Source organism: Corythoichthys intestinalis, chromosome 19 (genome assembly GCF_030265065.1).
Source record: "Corythoichthys intestinalis isolate RoL2023-P3 chromosome 19, ASM3026506v1, whole genome shotgun sequence".
In the NCBI taxonomy this organism is placed as follows: Eukaryota; Metazoa; Chordata; class Actinopteri; order Syngnathiformes; family Syngnathidae; genus Corythoichthys; species Corythoichthys intestinalis.
The window spans coordinates 27512472-27533826 of record NC_080413.1 but is presented as its reverse complement, the minus strand read 5'-3'; the positions used below and the strand labels follow the sequence as shown (position 1 = coordinate 27533826).

Here is a 21355-nt window from a genome sequence, read left to right as displayed (position 1 = left end):
AACTGATTGCATTTGCGTCACTGTCCAATAAAATGTGAACATCTTCACATGGAATTTCCCCTTTGGGAGAAATCCTTGTTGACTGCACGTGAGATTCAGCAGAGTAACTTGAGACAAATTCACATGCCTTAAACAAGTGAATATACTATGGAATATTCCATGATTCAGTGTCAGATGGGTGGGCTATAATGCTTTCCAGACAACCCTTAAGAACTGGGCTTTGCTGAAAGTCTGTGCTGGGATAACAAGTCATGCAGTTAGCAAGTGGCGTACTAATAGAATAGCTTTTATTGTCATAGCACATGTCACAAGCACAGAACAACAAGATGTCATAATGACAGTGAGTTCAAAACAAGACGCACGAAAGCAGGGAGTGGAAAATACTGATGCGTCATGTTTGTTTGGACTTAAACAATAGTTCATTAAAGGCCATGTTTAGGGTTGCTTCTTGGTATGATAATATTACAGCTTCCTACTATTGACACAAAAAGAGGTGTGGGCTAATTCACATTAATTCTTTCGACAAAGAAAACAGATTTTTCATGACTTAGAAAAAAAATAGGATAGGTGCAAAGGTTGAAATATACTAAAGTGAGTACACCCCTTGTATTTCTGCAGATATTTAATTATATCTTTTCATGGGACAACATTGACAAAATGACACTTTGACACAATGAAAAGAAGTCTGTGTGCAGCTTATATAATGGAGGTAATTTATTTTCCCCTCAAAATAACTCATGATACAGCAATTAATATCCAAACCCCTGGCAACAAAAGTGAGTACACCGCATGGGAACTACGTACAAAACTAAATGTCCAAATTGAGTACTGCTTGTCATTTTCCCTCCAAAATGTCCATGTGACTCGTTACAGGAGTGCTGTCAGCATTGCTGCAGAGATTGAAGAGGTGGGGCGGTCAGCCTGTTTGTGCTTCAGTAATCCATGTGCTTTTTTGACTTGTCTTCAGCAAACTGTTTGCGGGCTTTCTTGTGTACCGTCTTCAGAAGAGGCTTCCTCCTGGGATGACAGCCATGCACACCAATTTGATGTAGAGTGCGGCGTACGGTCTGAGCACGAACAAGCTGGCCCCCCACCTCTTCAATCTCTGCAGCAATGTTGACAGCACTCCTATAACGAGTCACATGACAAGTTGTACTTTTTACTTTTACTTCACTACGTTTTACAGCAGGTAGTATCCGTACTTTTTACTCCACAAATTTTCAAATTGTCACCTGCGTTACAGGTTACTTTTGTTTGTTTTCTTTTCTCCTCATGGTGAATTGATAGTTCCTTTTCATGCCTCTGACACAATCGATAAGCTCCGTGCAGTTATACCAGAACTGAGCACTAGAGGCAGCAACACGAGTACATGCAAGATTAGGCCAGCGAACAAGATATTGAGCAAGAAAAACCACCACACTCTTGTAAAGTATGTGGCGGTATGCACCTGATAGTTGCTTGCAATCTGACATTAAGCTATGTTTTGGAGTTTTTTAGCTTATTAAGCTTCTGTTTACTGTGCAGTCAATTTTATTGCTTGTTTTTTTTCCATTCTGCACAGTTTTAAATAAAACTGAGCAGTCAATGAATTTTCTGGTTCTTTCTTTGAATATTCACCATATATATGCATGTGTGTGTATGTATATATATATATATATATATAGACCCCCAATTTGGCCAACTTTCAAAATTGTCCGATATGTATGTGTGATACATCATTGGAAAGCTTAAAATCTCAATTTTCTGGGGGAAGAAAAATTTTGAACAGGAGGGCATTTAAAAAAAATAATTAAAGCGTGAAACCCTATTTGGAGGTGAGAGCATGAAAGAGCATGAAAGCATGAAAGAGCATGAAAGAGCATTAAAGACGCCATGACTTTAACGAAATATTATCTCGTACTTACCTTGTTTCGATCCAAAAACTCCACGCAGCATGTATCACTGAATGTCAAGACACAGCTGTGAATGGCCACAGCTGGATTTTTGGGGGATTTTATGTGTGAAACATGGTAATATAACAAGGGTTGCGATGCAGAAATCGCAGACATCAAGGAGTGGTCGAGATTTTCTTTTTCATATATTTACCCTTTTAAATGCTGTTTTTCAATTCTTCTTTGTTTGGATCAATTATTTATCATCTAACATATCGGAGAAAATGTGACAGTAACAAACAAACAAAAAAAACAACAACCCAACAACAATTAAGCGATAGTTATGAGGTAGAGATCCATGACTTTTTTGTAGACTCCATTTTTTTCATTGTGACGTAATTTGTTTAAAAGTTTAAAATATGCGAGTGAATAATATTTTAAAGTCGTTTTTTTTTTTTTTTTTAAACGAAATATTAGACATCAATTAATGATTCTCAGCTAAAATTGACAGACATTTTGAATAATATTTTAATTAACTATCTTCGTTTTATGGCTGGGTTGAAACAAAAGCGGTTGCACTACGTCAGTAAACGGGGGTTTCCAGGGTAAAACGGACAAATCAAAAATAGTTCGGGGGCTTAATGCACCATGAATCTGCTATGGCAGCATATAGACATATTGTTCTATCAAAACATCAGTTCTTTTGGCTTAAAATACAGCAGTTTATTTTAAAGAGGAGTGCAAGGGCAGAAACTGCTTTTTCAGTCTTGTCTGTGTTTTCCGTCATATATACACAAACATATACTGTGTGTATACATATATATATATATATATATATATACAGTATATGTATTTACATTTTTGCATCGGGACAAAATACTTTTTCTTGTAATGTATATTTTGAAACAAGTAATTTTGTATTTTTACGTGAGTAAAAAAAGTGAGTACTTCATACACCAATGCCGGCTTCATGTCAACAACAAAAGTCTGAAATAAGTTATAAAATTAAATTGGTTTTAGTGCATATTATTGTTTTGCAAATACGTAATTGTGGTACCGTATAGAATTTGAAAAAAAAAAAAAAAAAAGACAAAACATTAGTGAAGCTCATTTGTTAAAAATGAGAAATATGTTGCATGTAATGGCTGGTCCATTTGGAAAACAAAACATGTTGAGTGATGCAGGTGTCTCTTACTTTAAACATGGCAGCTTGTGGTTCTCCTAGTTCATAGAAGGGAGGTTTCCCAGTAGCCATTTCAATAATTGTGCATCCCAAAGACCAGATGTCTGCTGGCTTGCCGTAGCCACGAGGACCTTTGTCTATAATCTCAGGAGCCATGTACTGTAGTGTACCTAAAAATAATGATAACAAAAGAAATAACCCAAGAGTTACTTGTTTGTATGAATTACATCATGAAGTGTTAACCCAATTTCTTGCAACCCATTATGTTATATTACTGTTAGCTTGAGAGGGGCTTTTATATTAGCTTACGGCAAGAATGGTTACTTCCAGAAATAACACGCAAGCTCATTGAACAAACTACTTTGTGCTAATAATAGCTTCCTGACTATCCGCTGTTCTAAAGAGTGTGCGGTGTGCTAAAAACAGGCGGCGACTCATTTAAAGCAGACCTCACCTATAAAAAGGGGCAGGCACGCTCTCCTGAACTGTGATGCAAATTTAGGACTCACTCCAGAATGGGAGTGCAACATAATCACAACTGTGCTTGCATTATTTCTGTACTTTTGTCTAAAGTATTACAGGAGTCACTATTGTTAGTTCGCCTTGCAAGAGTTTTCTTTTTTTTTATTGTTGCCAGGTCATATTACCTGTTCATTAGTTTTTCCATACACATCATAAATTCCCCATTCGGGAAATCAAGACATTGAGTCAGTGTGTACCTGTGAATGTCTCAGTGCAGGGGTTAATCCCAGCCAAGCGTTTTGATGTGCCAAAATCGGATATCTTTAACACACCGCTGTAGGTGTTGATTAACACGTTATCACCCTGGAAATCAAAAATATACAGACATAGTCAGAAAAACAAGTTTGACTAGTGAACACAAACCAATCTAATTTTGACTGGATTCGCTGCCAAATCCAGTCAAAATTTGATTGACGTCTTTCGCCGTCAATGGCATTGAAACATGATCACTCAATGCCGGCATTCCATAGTTGAAATGGATTTAATGTCTATAACTGTCAATGGCAGTGAACATATTAATGGCTATAGGCAAAAAATAATCCAGAGATACAGTATAAGGATATTGCAAAAGCCATGATTAATTATGATTTACAATTATACAGTCATAAACTTTCTAATGATATTGACGGGACACATTCCCCAGACACTGTGCCATGCCTTCAAGTAGGGGGCGGTCCCACACTCCGCTTCAGTCGGTTGCAGTTATTCTCAAACACATGCAGCGATCCAATGCCGGATTTAGGTTGAAAAGATAAGAAAGCTGTACCGCATACAAACAGGAAAGATCGTCTCAGGAGTGATTTGTTCAAGGATTCAAGGTAATTATTATATTTTTGTACCTTGCATGCATTTTGAAACGTGGAAAAAAGAAACAAAGGGAGAAATTATAATTCGCAATATTAACGTAAAATAAATGCTACCTGCCCGTTTTTTTGCTTTTAACCAAGAATTGAGACTGTTTCACGTCCATAAGAATTCAGGGATTTAAGCATTTATTCACAAGAATTTTCAACGTAAAGAGCTCTTTGTGGTGATACGGCGGCGCCAAAGTGGCTTAAAGACTAGCAGCACGTTCGACATATTTACGTAAAATAAATGCTAACTGCCGGTTTTTTTTTTGCTTTTAACTAAGCATTTAAGCATTTATTCACAAGAATTTTCAGCGTAAAAAGCTCTTTGTCTGTGTTTCCACTCGGTCAGCTTTGAGGAGAGGCCCCCTATTAAGCGGCCCCGCACCCCGTCAATATATTATGAAGTCTATGATATACATTGTAGTTTAAAACAGACTTTAATACAGATAGAATACAGACAGTTATACAGCACGTTTTATATTATGTGTACTGAATATATATTTTTTCACACTACTGAAACAAACTTTGCAGAACAAAAAGAAAATGTTCGGAGACAGCAAAAAAAGTCAAGAAAATCACAACCAAGCTCAGTTTTTTTCACATTGTACTATTTGTACTTGCACTTTCCACCCCAAAAAGAAAGGAATACGTTTTTTCTTCTTCTATGTTGGAACTACTGTATTAGTATCCCTTTTATATGGCGATAATGCTGGTGTTACAATTGTTATGCATACAGTTAAAATTTATGCTTTCCGAATTATAGTTAGCCACCAGATAGGAGAACTTCTGTCTAGTCAGTCTTTCCTTTGTTTTAGGCCATGTGGCTCCCATGTAGTCTATGTATTCTATTCTATGTTCTATGTTGCTTTCCTGCCCATCCCATTCTTTTGTCTTCCCCTAAATAAAGAGGGTTGCTATCACAGCAACTGGGGTTGCAGCTATCAACCTCCACAAAAGCTACATCGACTTCCTCCGTGTTCTTTTTAGCCAAGTTAGGTGTACATCTAACAGTTGGCATAGCTTTTTCCTTCAAATTGTAAAAAAAGACATTTGGATGTGCCACCCACCTCCTCTTTAATACATTTCCGAGGTATCAGATCTGGAGTTGGTATTGGCAGAACATCAAAATCAGCTGACCTGGGACTTGGACTCACATTCAAAAATATGTGATCCGGACACTCCTAGTTAGACCTAGAAGCCAATTACCGGTTTCAAGGTATACCGTGATATGAGAACGTCACAATTTCAAAATTTTTCCGTCATACTGTCCCTACGGTATTAGCTATTTTCTATGTCCCAAAAGTGCAAGGAGAAATCCATCGCTTGCAGCTGCATGGTTCAACCCTGCCTCAATGGTTGTTGCTCACACGATGGTTGGAGGAGGTGAAACTGAAAGTTTTCCTCCCATCGAGGAAAACGAAATCCCTGGTATGCGAATACGTCGGCTACAGAAAAGTTACAAACGGCCGTGGCTTAGAGGAGGGGGGGTCAACCGACATGTAAAACATGTTTGGGGAGGGTGGCTGCTGAGGAGGCAAGACCTCCAATATGGTTTCACATTTATATAAAATTAAAAGTTAGTAAACACCATCATGAAAGTTTCCCACCAACTACGAGAGTTAACTCCAGCGTGTTTAGTGTGTCTAGCGGAGGTAAAACATATGGTGTTTTTTTTCTCTCTGGTAACTGTCTGTGTTGAGAAAGAGTATGTGTATTATGTAAACATGATATGAGTCATACACACGTGCTTTTTATGGAAAATAATTCAATAATTTTTGTTCTGATGGCAATACTGTTGAGCTGTGGCTGCGGGTTTACGCTCACCCATAGGACTGCATTTATATTAATTTTATTTGGAATATTTCAATTTTTTTTTTTAACTTTCATTATACTTATGTTCCAATTTGCTAATATGGTTTGATAAATAAAAATCTTGTGCATTGGAATTTTTTTTTTTTTTTTTTTTTAACCCAGATACCTCTAAGTAACACATTTTAGACCTGTAAATGCAATACCATAATACCGGGATGTTTTTGCTTAAGGTTATCATTCCATCAGAATCTCATATCGGCACATGCCTACTCCTAGTATAATACTAAGATAAATATGTTATATGCATTCCTCATGAAAAAGGGAGTACTAAGTTAAAAAAAAAAAAAAAAAAATTAGAAATTAATTTTCGTGCGCTTTGCTTGATGCAAAACATATGAAGTACATATTATGTAAACGGCATGTTACCTTTATATCCCGATGTGCGATTTGATTGTCATGCAAGTATTTGAGTCCCTCCAGGATCTGCCGTGTGTAGAAGCCGATGGTGGGCTCATTGTTTTTAAGGGGGCCCCACTTAGATCTGAGCAGTGCTGACAGACTCCCTAGGTACAGGAGGTACAAAAAAAAACAAAAAAAAAAAACACACACACAGGTTACCAGCATGGTTCTGATCGGTCATTAACAGACGCCAGACACAAAATAATTTTTATTTTGCAGTTTTATATTTTCTTGTAATGTACATGAATAAATGTCTCTCTTCATGGTGTCCTTAGATACCCTACTTGGAAGACTTGGTACAACACATGAAAGTTGTTCTTTGAGCATGGTAAATTCATTGACTCTTTCTTTAGATTTATATTTGGGTCCATTTCTTTGGATACAGAAATTTTGCCACAGTGGTTTAACAGTAAATTACACAGCTGTAATGGGACCTAGTAGCAGACAACCCAAGAACGAGCCCATGCCACTAAAAATAAATAGTGAAAATGTATGGTGTGAAATTGTTATTTTTCAGCTGGCTTGCTTATAAAGCCTGTCAGAATTGAATGGAAAAGTTGTGTTTGCTTTTGTTGGCTGACTATTCGAGCTGTAATGGACTGTGTAATGGCTATTTAAAATGTTTACATTCCTTTCCATTTAACTTTTAACTGACAGAGAAAATATTAAAAACATGAATACAGTACAATACTAGTGAAGAGTTCTGGGCTCAATTCCAGTAATTGCCTAGAATAATTTAAAAGCAGACTGAGTTGCTAAGATAGCAATTTTTTAAGACACTTACAATAAGTATTTAATAAAAACAATTTAAACAGTCATGTTTCCATCATTGCATCTTTTTAAAAAAGGGATCTAATTTTCATGGGAAAGCTCACATTTATCCAAATCATCTTTAAAGATTCTTCCCTTCCATCCCTATTATTTCTGTGGAATTTGATGCATGTTAAAACAATAGGATAAGAAAATCTGTTTTTGTTGGCTTTTTTTTCTGTAAAGTCAGCAATGTTGTTTACGTCAACAATGACTATGACAAAAAAATTTCGTCAACGAACAATTTTTTCATGAGGATGACGACGACATGATAACGAGCTAAAAACGTTTTTTTTGGGAGACTAAAACATAATGAGACAAATGCCAATTTTTGTCTGATGAGACGAGAACAAGATGAAAATGCGCCATAGTTTCCGTCACATGTTCACAATGTGTGACATTTTATGTGTAGTTAGCCTGTATCGTAGCAGTGTCTGGGTGTGTCATTCATGTGACGTGCTGTGCCTCCCTCCCCGACTAGTTAGTGTGTCCTTTTCAGTCTCCAAGCCTGCACACAGGCACACACGGTAAGATTTGTTTTCTTAGCTTGGCCAGACAGAATATGCAATGTTGCTTTAGCCTTTAAAGGTCCGCGGTAAGTGATCATCACACACTAAATGCAACTCGTACCATTAGCATAGCATTCGCATTACGCTAATCTTTTTTTTTTTACATATAGGTCGTGGTGTCCAGGTTGGTATAATTAATTGAAAATGTACTGTTTTCATGCTGAGTGTGTATTAACACCAATTTGGCGTTGTCCTTGTAGACGCTACAATATGTGCTTGTCTGTCAATGCTCATTCGAAATATCACCGATTTGCCGTTGTCCTTGTAGACGCTACAATATGTGCTCGTGTGTCAATGTTCATTCGAAATAGATGGAAACCTTTATTTATTTATTTATAGAGTAATTTTATTTTCAAATTTTACAGACGGAAACATTTTTAGTGAATGCTGACTAAGACGAAATTAGTCTTCAGTTTTCCTCAAGAAAAATTAGACGAAGACAAAAACATTTTGACATGACTAAAATATGACTAAGAGTATCATGGTCGAAAAGACTAAGACAAAAATTAAAAGGGCTGCCAAAAACAACACTCAAACACAGGGACTGGCATTAGTGAAAAACAGAAATCTAAGTTTTGGGTTAGTAAATCATATTTTATTTTAAGGGTATATTGCCCAGCCTGATTAGGGACTACAGTGATCCCTCGCTACTTCGCGCTTCAAACTTCGCGCCCTCAGTCCATCGCGAACCCCCCCTTAGTAAATAAATAAATAATTAAGTACAGACGAGCTGTCCCCATCCAATCAAGTAGTCTCACCCTCCCCCCGCACTTTTTCTTGGTCAGGCCTGTAGTGCACTGGAGTTGCTTATTAAAGTGATGCTTTACAGATGCCAGAGATAACTGGAAGTCGAAGCTTCAAAGCGCCGCATGCGTCAATCATCATTTAACTTGTTAAACAGTTGCTGTGGCAACTCATTGTATGTAAAAGAGCAGCTTGAGGGGATTTGAGTGGACTCACTCAATGAATAATTTAATCAAGAAAGGCATTTTTCTACTTATTCTTGTTTAAAAATAATTTGGTTGCACAGTATATTTAAAACTTATCATAGATATTACATTTGAAGTACGTAAAAACATTTATTAAAATATATACATAAATACAAGTTTTAAAAAACATTTATATTTTATTTTATTTTTTTAATTACACGTCTTATATGCATGTCTTTCCTATGCTAAATCTGAATAAATACATTGAAAACACACACACACACACACACACACACACACAAAATATTATTTTTTTGGTGGGGTGCTACTTCGCGGTTCTTTACTTATCACGATGGGTTCTGGTCCCCATTAACCGTGAAAAACCAAGGGATCATTGTACAGTATGATCATTATTATAAACAGTAACAGCACAAACACTATTATATTGACAAATGCCTGCTTACCTCCAGGCACCTGCTCCATAAAGATCTTGATGAAGCCGTTCTCGCTGATGGACCCGAGGTACTGGACTATGTTTTTGTGCTTCAGGTGTTTGTGGAGGGCAATCTCCTCATGGAGGGGCTGCGAATATCTGTAAACACAAAATGAGTTCCGTGTTAAATATTTGGATAAAATTTGGTTATATGGTATGTTTGTAAATATGTCAGACTGATACAGTATTATACTACTATAATGGCAACAGCAGAGTTTTTGTACATATGGCATATTTTTCACGTGCTTTATCAGAAGCAAGGGCGTAGGTTTGCATAGGGACGATAGGGACATAACACTACCAACTTTTCAGGATAATCAAATTGTCCCCACCAACTTTTAAGCAACCTTATTTGTATTCTATATTGAGTTCAGTCATATAATAATTATTATATTTATAAAATGATATAGTAGTATTTATATTATAATATGACATAATAATCATAATTTAAAGATTGTCTTCCCATATGGTGTAAGGATAGAATAGACCATACCTTATAAAATGAATTACTTTCATTATGTTCAGACTTACAATGATCCCTCTTCGCTTGCTCATTGTGCCGGTCCCCCCCCCCCCCCCTTCAAACGCACGTTTGATTGGCTGATGACTTCACCTCAGCCACACAGACACATTCACACAGCCCCGACAGATTCATGTTTACAACATTACACCCTCTTCGAAGAGGAGCGATATTTAAAGATTTTTTTCAGCCAGCAGCAGCCACTGCAAGTAATGTAAAAACGTCAACGTTGTGGAGATGGGGGAAACACCACTAATTTTGCTACTGAAAGTCCGATCTGCAACAGACCTAACATAACATTAGACAGTATGAACTTGCTGACCTGCAAAACTACTGCGGTCAGACCAGCCTCCACAAGGAACAATGAAGTCAAGCAAGCCATCCCTCATTTGTATTTGTTTGCATTATGTGCATTACTGTCATGCAACGTGGTGGCTTCAGAGTGCAAGTCCCTTTATTAAAAAACAAAACAAAACAAACAAAAAAAAAACGGGGTGTTATCGGTCCGCTTCAGGGGGACACGGACATGAAAAAAAATCTGAAATGAAATCACACATCAGAATTTCATGAGAGTACTTTGGTTCAAGTCTTGGGGTAGTGTAGTATGCCTCAGATTAGAGCAGGGCGGTAAACCGAAAATTTACCGTCACCGAAATTCTTAACGATGACCGACGTAATTTTGACCATGTCGGTAAATTCGGTAAATTAATAAAACAAGGAAATATAGTCTTTTCATCCCGCTTTGATTCTGTGTTGTTCGTCTATGTTCATTCCCCTTTAAGAAACAGTCAATGGGCTTACGTAGGGAGTCACGTGATCATCAAGGAGCCAATCAAACAAAGCCCAGTAAGCTAACGCTAGCAGCTAACGCTACAAGCAAAACGTGATGGAGTGTGGCTTAAGGGAGGTTCACCAAACTTTTAACCGACATTTAGTAGACTCTTGGTGGCATCCAGACGGGCTTTCACCCGCTGTCCTCCCTGCTGTTCTCACGATTTCCGGAGATGGTGCTTTCAGTGCTTTCTACTGGTAGCCAGGCTAACGCTAGCTAGCGGCTCACGCTACAAATGAACGTGATGTAGTCGGATAGCGGCTCTAACTTGTCGAAACGGCTGAACTTAATGAGTGGATTGGGCACGGACTGCATCTAGCAATTACTATGTGGCATTATTTTGTATCTGTCTGTGTGTGATTCCTCTGATAGCTTTTGTGATGGTAAAGCATTCAGCTTAAAGTACAATCCAACGGCGAAACTTATAATGACCGAGAAATGGCCCCAGCTATTTTTCTGTATGTGCTTATTTCTGTGTCATAATTGCTATCATAAAATCTTAAGCGTTTCATTTGAAGAAGATCAATATAGCTTTAATGTGTGTGTGTCTCTCTCTGTTTGTTTGGGGGTTCATTTGTGCGTGCATTTATTAAAAAATGCACTGGGGGGGACCCTGAAACCATAATGTAAACACTTGTATTTAATAATTATGTCACAACAGCCATTAACAATAAGTTGTCTTTTTGAAGTGTACTGTTCAAGATGCAAGTCATTTGTGTTACAATGACATGTTTGCACAGGCATATTGATTTTGATAATGTACATTGTTCAAGTCATACACGCTGTTATAAATGTTCATACTTGAATTCTTATTGCTTACATTACATTTTTATAAACTTAATGTTTAGACTGCATGTACAATTGTTAAATACAGTATATGAAATTGAATGCTGGTAAATAAATCAACAAGAAACAGTTAATCTGTATTTCATGCATTGATTCAGATTTTCAAATTATATAACAGTACGCTTGGGCGAATTTATCGTCATTTATCGTTATCGAGATAAATCTGCTCAATTTATCGTGATACATGTTTAAGGCCATATCGCCCAGCCCTACCTCAGATATAGATCGGTCCTTGGATTTCTCAGATTTGTTTTCATTATTTTTTCCCAAATCACTTTTATATTACAATACTTTAGTTTGAGTTTAAGGATGCCACAGTGTCTCCGAGAAATTGACCAGTTCTTGGACAGCTCCCCGTTTTTTTTTTCCAGTAAAAGGACTTGCACTTGAAAATGTGTCTTTAGTAGTTTTCGAAAACAAAAGTTTGAATCAAACGTTGTATGACCTGAACCAATACGCGTGAAAGTTAGTAAAAGTCAATACAGATTTATTTTGCATTGATCATTTAGCCTATCAATTAATTAGGTTCATATTTGTGAGAAATGTATCCCTGACCCCTGTTCGATTATCTCTTTGATCTTATTAATGTCCCGTCCCCAGCAAAAAGTGTACATGCAGGTTATGCTGTTATATTGTCCCTACCGATGTTAAGACTAGAAATGTGCCGATTACTGGTTTCAAGGTATACCGTGGTATGAAAATGGCAAGATTTCAAAACCGCAAATTTTCCATCATACCATCCCTAAGGTATTAGCTATTTTTTATGTCCCAAAAATTCATGGAGATATCCATCGCTTGCAGCTGTTAGGCTCAACCCTCCAACACCATTTGCTGCTCAGTGTCAGTGAGTCAGCTGTGCTACATGATGGCTGGAGGAGGTGAAACTCCTATTCTTTTTCCCCATCGAAGAAAATGAAAGTGCTGGTATGGGAATACTTCGGCTACAAAAAAGTTACCGACAGCCCCGGCTTAGGGGAGGACTAACCGACATGTAAAAAATGTTTGCTGAGGGTGGCTGCCAAGGAGGCAATACCTCCAATATTGATTTCGCATTTATACAACACTGTCATGCATCTTTGCAAACTGTAACTCTGTCTGCTAATTCCCATTAGCAGTCCTGATCTATCCTGTCTATCCGTCCTGGGAGTGGATCTCTCCTGACTGTGGTACTCCCCAAGGTTTCTCATGTCTCCCACGGAGTTTTGGAGTTTTTCCTTTCCGACATGGAGAGTCAAAGGGTGGGGGATGCCCAGTGACTTGACCTTTATTTATTTCCTCTGCTGTTTCTGACTGTGTATCATACTGCCTCTGCAACGCCCTTTGAGACAACCTTGTTGTGATATAGGGCTATACAAATAAAATTGATTTGAATTGTCATGAACGTTTCCCACCAGCTATGAGCGTTAACTCCAGAGTGTTTAGTGTTTCTAGCGGTGGTAAAACGTGGTGTTTTTTCCTCTCTGGCAACTGCCTGTGTTGAAAAAGAGAGTGTGTGTACAATGTAAACATGATACGGGTCATACACATGTGCTTTTTATGGAGGATAATTCAAATATTTTTGTTCTGATGGTAACAATGTTGAGCGGTGGCTGTGGGCTTAGTCCACCTAAAGGACTGCATTTATTTTAATTTTAGAATATATATATATATATATATATATATATATATATATATATATATATATATATATATATATATATATATATATATATATATATATATATATATATATTTTAATTTCAACTTAATATTATACTTACTCTATTTTTCTGACAATAAGTCGCAGTTTTTTTTTTCCATAGTTTGGCTGGGGGTGCGACTTATACTCAGGAGCAACTTATGTGTGAAATTATTAACACATTATGATATAATTTCACATGTTATTTTGGTGTTTTGGAGTGACACTGATGGTTTGGTAAACTTGTTAGCATGTTCTTTATGCTATAGTTATCTGAATAACTCTTAATAGCTATGGCCACGTTCGCGTTCTGCCTTTGGCAATGTGTGTTCAATTGTATTATTGACTTTTTTCATATTAGAATGCATGCTTTTAGTTTGTGGCGCTTTCACGTCCACGTGGGCACATGGCATCCGACAGCTACGTAGCTCTGAGTGAGTACGCGAGTTAGCGAGAGAGAAACACGGCTGCGAACCTACGTTCATTGTTTATGCTTGTAAAATATCTCTCAAGAGGGAACGCCTGTGTGTATCATCTTTTCTGTTGTTGTGTGTTTTCCAACCGCGATCGGACACTTAGAGCCAGTTGTGTGTTTGTTTGAACGATGTGCTAATGCTAGCGAACGCATGCTAACCATTTGTGTCATGTCATTGCTGTAAAAGCACCTAATTATCATTTATTTACATCGATGCGAACCTGTTTGGTATCGAGGACGAAATGGATTCAGCAAATTATACGGACGTCCAGCATCGTCATTTGGGAGTTTAGCCCGCTGAATAGCCAGGACCGAGTCGTAGCGTCCTGGTGAAGACAGTATATTCACATTTCGCTGTTCATGCACTGTACACTGTACACTTATTCGGCATGTTGTTCTCTATTGTATTTTTATATCAAATTGCCTTTCAAGATGACATGTCTGTTCTATGTGATGGATTTTATCAAGTAAATTTCCCCTAAATGCGACTTATACTCCAGTGCGACGTATATATGTTTTTTTTCTCTTCGTTGGGCATTTTATGGCTGGTGCGACTTATACTCAGGTGTGACTTGTAGTCCGAAAAATACGGTATGTTCCAATTTACTGATATGTTTTGAAAAATAAAAATCCTGTTCAATGGAAAGAAGTTTTTTTTTAAACCCATATATCTCAAAGTAACACATTTTAGAGCTTTAATTGCAATACTGTAAAACCTTGATTTTGGCTTGAGGTTATCATACCGTCAGAATATCATACATGCCCAGTTGAGACCAAACCTATGCCCCTGGTCAGAAGACTTGAATTAACTGTCATTATAATCATTTTACCCCTCAAAAAACCCCCATCTAATTCCAACTCTATCCAAAGCTTATGTGACACCAAAGGCATGGCAAGTTGCACCCTTTCTGAATTATTCACCCACATTCTCACCGCTCTGTGCGGCCAAGACATGCTGTCTGTCGAGTGATCAGTGTGCCAGTGGCATCATTCAGTCTGGGACTTTGCCTGCTGCACTTCTTCGCTCAAAGCAGCCTCTCATGTGAGCTCAATCGAAGCCACAAAGCAGCTGACAGCTTTTTGATGTGTGCTTCTCACTTTCACTTCAGAGGGAAAACTCGCAAATGACCATCAGCCGTAAGAAGGGAGCTGAACAAGAAGAGACTCGTCTGTGGCGAAAACAGAGAGCCCTCCAACACGTTTCATCAACAAGGGCTAAACCTAAAGCTTGTGTCAAACACTGACAGGTAGAGTGGCATCTTTTGATGAGGATAAATCAGTCGACCACCATCTACTTTGGTAGTCTATGTCAAAAGTACAATGACAGACTATTATTGTCTAATAGGCCTAAAATTTAAACTACTGTGCTTTAAAAGGCAATGCCTGCCTGTGTGAGCATTGAGTTTTTTTTATGCTTTATTGTTCCCTGGCACTCAATAAATGTTGAAAAGTGACATGACATGACATGTGTAACAACTTGGAAGCGAACCAAGATAACAAAACAGATAGACTACCCTAATTTTCGCAGTATAAGGCGCACCTGACTATAAGCTGCAGCTGTCCTCACTGTATTATGGGATATTTACGCCAAAACATATCAACCGGTAACACTTTATTTGACAGCGGCATCGTACGACTGTCATAAGACCAAATGAACCACCATGAAGCTTTGAACCAATTGGCTGCAAAGCTTCATTGCCTCAAGAAGCTTCATTTGGCCATCACTGCTTCCTTGGGGGAGACCTCTGCTGTCACCTGCTGTCAACACAGTTGTCATCCAACATGCCTCCTGGCATACATCGCAGCGCTACAGATGTAAATAACGATAAAAACTCATGTTCTGTGCTAAAAATGTCTTCAGTTACTGTTCCAGTTGTTTCATTAGTTGCTAGCTATGGAATTTGGTAACACTTTATTTAACAGTGGCCCCATAAGACTGTCATTAGACAATCATAATTATGACATGACACTGTCCTAAACATTAATGAATGTTTATGTCAGATGCCATTTAGTGTTATCTGGCAAATTATCCTACTTTTGAATGGAGGTAAAAGATCCAAGCTGGACATAAACGGAGTTAGTGACATCATTTGCCAGATGACACTTAATGACATAGGCATTCAGTAATGCCCATGATATTGTCCTGTCATAATTATGATCTTCTTATGACAGTCTTATGAGGCAGCTGTCAAATAAAGTTTTACCTATTAACCCAAATAAATCAACAAATAAGCCACTGGTATGAAAATAAAGGAAAAAAATAGCAGTAAGCCAAACAATAATGACACAAGCCAGATCACTATTTAATAATTAAAAAAAAAAATCATAAATTCCTGCTTTACCTGCTGTCTCTCTCTGGTATTTCCTTGATGGCCAGACGGACCTGGTTGCTCAGGTCTCGGCCCGCGTACACGACCCCAAAAGTGCCTTTTCCAAGAACCACTCTCTCACCATGTTCGTCATACTCGTAGTCGTACTGTTGAGACAAATATGTACATTGCATAAAAATGAAACAACTACTCCTAAACTCCTTCTATTGTTGGAATTGAATAATTGCCCTTTTTTTTCAGGATAAAAAATTACAAATCAGCGGCCGCATATAAGCACACAAAAGAAAATTGGTCAATCGTTTTAATTGTTACACACTAGCAAAAGCGACCTGTTTCATAACATCATATCTTGACAGACACATTGTTTGATTTGTTTTGTGTGAACCAAAATTTGTACAAGCATTACACATTTTGGGGCATTATAACAATAATGGGGGTTATTTTCCTTATTGGTAGACATTCATTCGTTTAAAGTAGCCCTTTCTGTTTGCAGATAACTGAAAAAATAAATTCTGAAATGACAAAATTATATGCTTAAACAAGATATTGGGGGTTAGTTTTTATGGAACCACAAAAGGTCAAAATTAAATAAATAAAAACAACATTTTCAAATAAATACAATTCTGTTAAATAACAAATTTTGTAATATGGCCCTTAAATTGTAAAATAAGCTAATATTGTTGTGAAAAAGATCTCACAAAATAAAAAATACTTGTGAAAAAGTATTATTATTTCATAATGCCTTTTTCCACAGCAGCCTTTTTATTTCATAATGTTGCTTTTCAGCACAATGAGATTTTGCATGATAAAAAGTGTTTTTCACAAAGTATTTTTTTCATAATGCCCTTTTCCACAATAGCCTTTTTTATTTCATACCAAAATGTTGTTTTTCAGGACAATGATTTGTCCTTTGTCAATCAAATACATAAGGCCGAGTCAGTTATGTGTAGAGGTGGATAGAGTAGCCAACATTTTTTATTCAAGTAGGAGTAGTGTGACTTCAAAATGATATTACTCAAGTAAAAGTAAAAGTAGTCATCCAAAAAAAATGTACTCAAGTGCAAGCAAAAAAGTATTTGCTGAACAGAATACTCAAGTAATGAGTAACATTATGAGTAACTGCTTACATTTTTGTTAGATTTTTTTTTTTTTAAACAACTGTATTTTTTCTCTCTCAGCACAAACTTATCTCTATGAACTGTTGTTCTAATGATACTGTACAATAACGTATTACATAACCATACTAAGCCAAAGAAAAAACAAACAAACATTGAATTCCGGTTTTCAGCAGCAGTGTGTTTTGAAGAGATGCTTTCTGTGTGTTTACCTGACAGTTCATAGATGCTACCAAATTCTAATGCAGCTAACCAGACGCCACGATCCAGCCAATCACTTAACTGACTCCGCCTTATGTATTTGATTGGCAGAAGACAAATCATTGTGCTGAAAAACGACATTATGAAATAAAAAGGCCATAGTGGAAAAACAATTTGATAAAAACTACCGCAATTTTCGGACTATAAGCCGCTACTTTTTTCCGTCATTTTGCATCCTGCGGCTTATAGTCCAATGACGCTTATTCGTTGATTTATTTGGGTTAATAGGTAACACTTTATTTGACAGTGGCGTCATAAGACTGCCATAGGACCGTCATAATTATGACATGACATTATCATGGGCATTAATGAATGCTTATGACAGATGCCATTAAGTGTCATCTGGCAAATTATGTCACTAACTCCATTTATGTCCAGCTCAGATCTTTTAAATCCGTTCAAAAGGGAGATAATTTGCCGGATGACACAGAATGTCAACTGTTATGTCATCTGTCATAAGCACTCATTAATGCTCATGGCAGCGTCATGTAATAATTAGGATGGCCGCTGTCAAATGAAGTGTTACCAAATTCCATAACTAGTAAGGGTGTAATGGTACATGTAATAGTATTGAACCGTTTCGGTTCGTGGTGCTCGGTTTGGAACGGACGCGTTCCGAATGAGTTTCTGACGTAATATAACCCTTACTTTTCGAGGCTGTGAGTCGATCGGGTTACAGTTTCTTTGTGTAGATTATATTTACTCCGTCTCCTCTACTATAATAAGGACCAACACTGTAGGCCAGTAAGAAACGTCAACGGCGCGACAACGTGGCCGCTGCGAGAACGCAGTGAAACGCGGCTGTTAAAGTCAATCAGCCAATGCACACCAGTCGCAGTGCGGCCGCGTGTTACGCATCCCAGAAGCGGCTAAACGCGATGCACGCGAAAAGAACTACAGAGTTTATTATTTGACGCGAGAGGCGGCCCTCCTGCGTCAATACTACTAGCTAGCAGACCGGACACATCGGAAGTCACACGTGTAAAAATACGGTTAATCCGGTCAATTTTCAAACTAATATGCAATCGTAACCTACTTTTTGAGTCCATCAGATCTTTTGAGTGGTAGATCGGGGCACAGTTGACTTGTCTTTGTTGATTTACAGTTGTCTTCTCTGCTATAATAATAACCAACACGGCCCCGTGTTTAATACAAAACCCTCCTACCACAACACAACAAGTAGGAACTAATATTCACATAGGAACTAAAGTTATACAACATAAAATATACAATATAAATGAATACTACGCCATATTGGTAAAATATAAACACATATTAAAATAAATAATAGCCCATTTAAATAAAATACATTGAAATGAGCTAAAACACCTGTAAATAAAGAATAATAGACACATCCTGCTTACACAATCAAATGTATTAATTTCTGTGTGGCGCTTTAACTTGAGAAAATCCACCAATAAAGCTTTTGAAAACCGTTTATAAGAAAAAAAAAATGTTTCATTGAGGCATTTCATTTGTAAAATACATGTTAAAATATTTGTCATTGGGATTGCTTTTCTCTTTAGCACAGGACTTATTTTTTTTGCTTTCTTTCAGAAAGAAAGCTGACCAATACGCGGGGTCTGAAAGGCAAATTGTTGTTGGATTATCTTTAAATACCCGCTACTTTTTGAGCAGAATTCTAGCTTTGTATAGGCTAATGTTCCTATTGTTGAAAGCACAAAAGTGTGTAATGAAAAACTAGCACATTTATATTTTGCATTTTGTTTTCTTACTGTACCGAAAATGAACCGAACCGTGACCTCAAAACCGAGGTACGTACCGAACCGAGATTTTTGTGTACCGTTACACCCCTAATAACCAGCAATAAATGAAACAACTAGAACAGTAACTGAAGAAATAATTAGCACAGAACATGAATTTTGATTTGTTATTTACATCTGTGCCGCTGCAATACATGCTATGAGGCATCTTGGATGACAACAGTGTTGACAGTAGGTGGCAACAGAGGTTGACTGTCTCCACCAAGAGAAGAGTCATGGCCAAATTGAAGCTTCTTGAAGCATTGAAGCTTCGCAGCCAATTGGTTCAAAGCTTCATGGTGGTTCATTTGGTCTTATTACAGTCTTATGATGCCGCTGTCAAATAAAGTGTTACCGGATGATATCTTTTGGTGTAAATATCTCATAAAACAGTGAGGACAACAGCAGCTTGTGGTCCAGTGCGGCTTATCTATGAACAAATGTCGTTTACGTGTCGAATTTGGTGGGTGGCGGCTTATAGTCAGGTGCGCCTTATAGTGCGAAAATTACGGTACTATTTGAAAAACGCTTTTTATCTTGTAAAAACTTATTGTGCTGAAAAACGGCATTATGAAATAAAAAGACTATTGTGGAAAAAGGCATTATGAAATAAAATACTTTGAAAAACGCTTTTTTATCTTGTAAAATCTTTTTCATAATATTGCCTTATTTTACAATCTAAGGGTGATATAACACAATATGTCTGTTATTTATCAAAATAGTATTTATTTAAAAATGTTTTTTTGTCTTTAATTTTGACCCTTTTGGGGTTCCATAGGCAAACACTTTACTTAAAATCACTAAGTATTAGGGGTGTAACGGTACACAAAAATCTCGGTTCGGTACATACCTCGGTTTTGAGGTCACGGTTCGGTTCATTTTTGGTACAGTAAGACAACAAAATGCAAAATATAAATGTGCTAGTTGTTTATTACACACTTTTGTGCTTTCAACAATAGGAACATTAGCCTATACAAAGTTAGAATTCTGCTCAAAAATAGAAAATACAATATTCTGAAATGTAGATATTTTGAAAAACAAAATAAAAATAACTTTGGCTAAGACTTTTTCTTTAAAATAAATATCTGATGTGCAAAATTGAACAGTTGCAACACTGAAGTGAGGAGTTGTTCCATCTATATTCTTTTTTAATTGGAATTCTCCACCCAGAGGGCCAACCATCTTCCATGTTAACATTTAACCGTTACCCACGCTGCTCACTGCACTTCTGAGTGGTGCGGCGGCCCTGGCCGTTTAACTCTTATCTTTTTTGAGACTGTCAGTCATCTGATCGCCGCGTCCGCCAGCTGGCTGCCTCCCCTCCCAACGTGGCGTACTCTGACTGACGCCGGACGGGCAGACGACGTCACCGCCGCTGACAGGCCACTCGAACTAGCCTCTGTCTGACATGTATCCATTATGCAGCGCTTTGTTTACATTTGCTGCAATAACGACACTTGCTTTATGGCAGTTAATCCGATACACGGTAATACGGCTCTGGGTAATACTATTAGGCCGTTGTTTGAGCTTGCATATCCGCGTGTGTGTTGTATTGTGCCTGAGTCTTGTTAACCAAATAAAGGCAGCGTTAACAAAATTCATCTGACCGCTCGTCATTTTACAGTCAACTCTCTGAGAGTTCGCAACTTCGCATTTGACAGCATACGTGCCGCGTACCTCATCGCCAGCTGTTTGCTCGCCATTCATTCACCTGTGCATTTGATCGCTATTTTGTTACACTCCTGCTTTTTCGTTGAGGTATTTTGTGTTCATTCGTTATTGGATCGTTTTTGTTCACCACTGTACATAAGAGCACCGCAGGAGTAGAGGTAAACTGTCGTTTTCGTTCAACCCGTTTTGTTTCGTGTAGAAGCCAGGGTAGTGGCTGTATTGTTTTTTCTTTTTTACGATCAGGGTTTACTTAGCGGGTGGGGTTCAAGTGTAGTTTCATTTTGTTTGTTGTTTTGGCCTGGGCTTACGCTGAAGCCAGCTTCTTCCGCATTTTGTATATTTTGTTCATTGCGAGTTCGACTTGT

General features: G+C 37.6%; 1 protein-coding gene across 2 annotated transcripts in view; it reads right to left on the bottom strand.

Moving 5' to 3' along the window:
• Window positions 1–21355, bottom strand: part of map3k5 (mitogen-activated protein kinase kinase kinase 5) — a 106346-nt gene that overhangs the window by 16856 nt on the left and 68135 nt on the right. For both annotated transcript variants that reach the window (XM_057822390.1, XM_057822391.1), the window contains exons 15-19: window positions 16193–16326; window positions 9471–9598; window positions 6666–6802; window positions 3774–3879; window positions 3067–3224 (exon numbers count right to left, since the gene is read on the bottom strand). In XM_057822390.1, the coding sequence (XP_057678373.1) occupies window positions 3067–3224; window positions 3774–3879; window positions 6666–6802; window positions 9471–9598; window positions 16193–16326 (663 nt within the window). The remainder of the gene's footprint in view (window positions 1–3066; window positions 3225–3773; window positions 3880–6665; window positions 6803–9470; window positions 9599–16192; window positions 16327–21355) is intronic.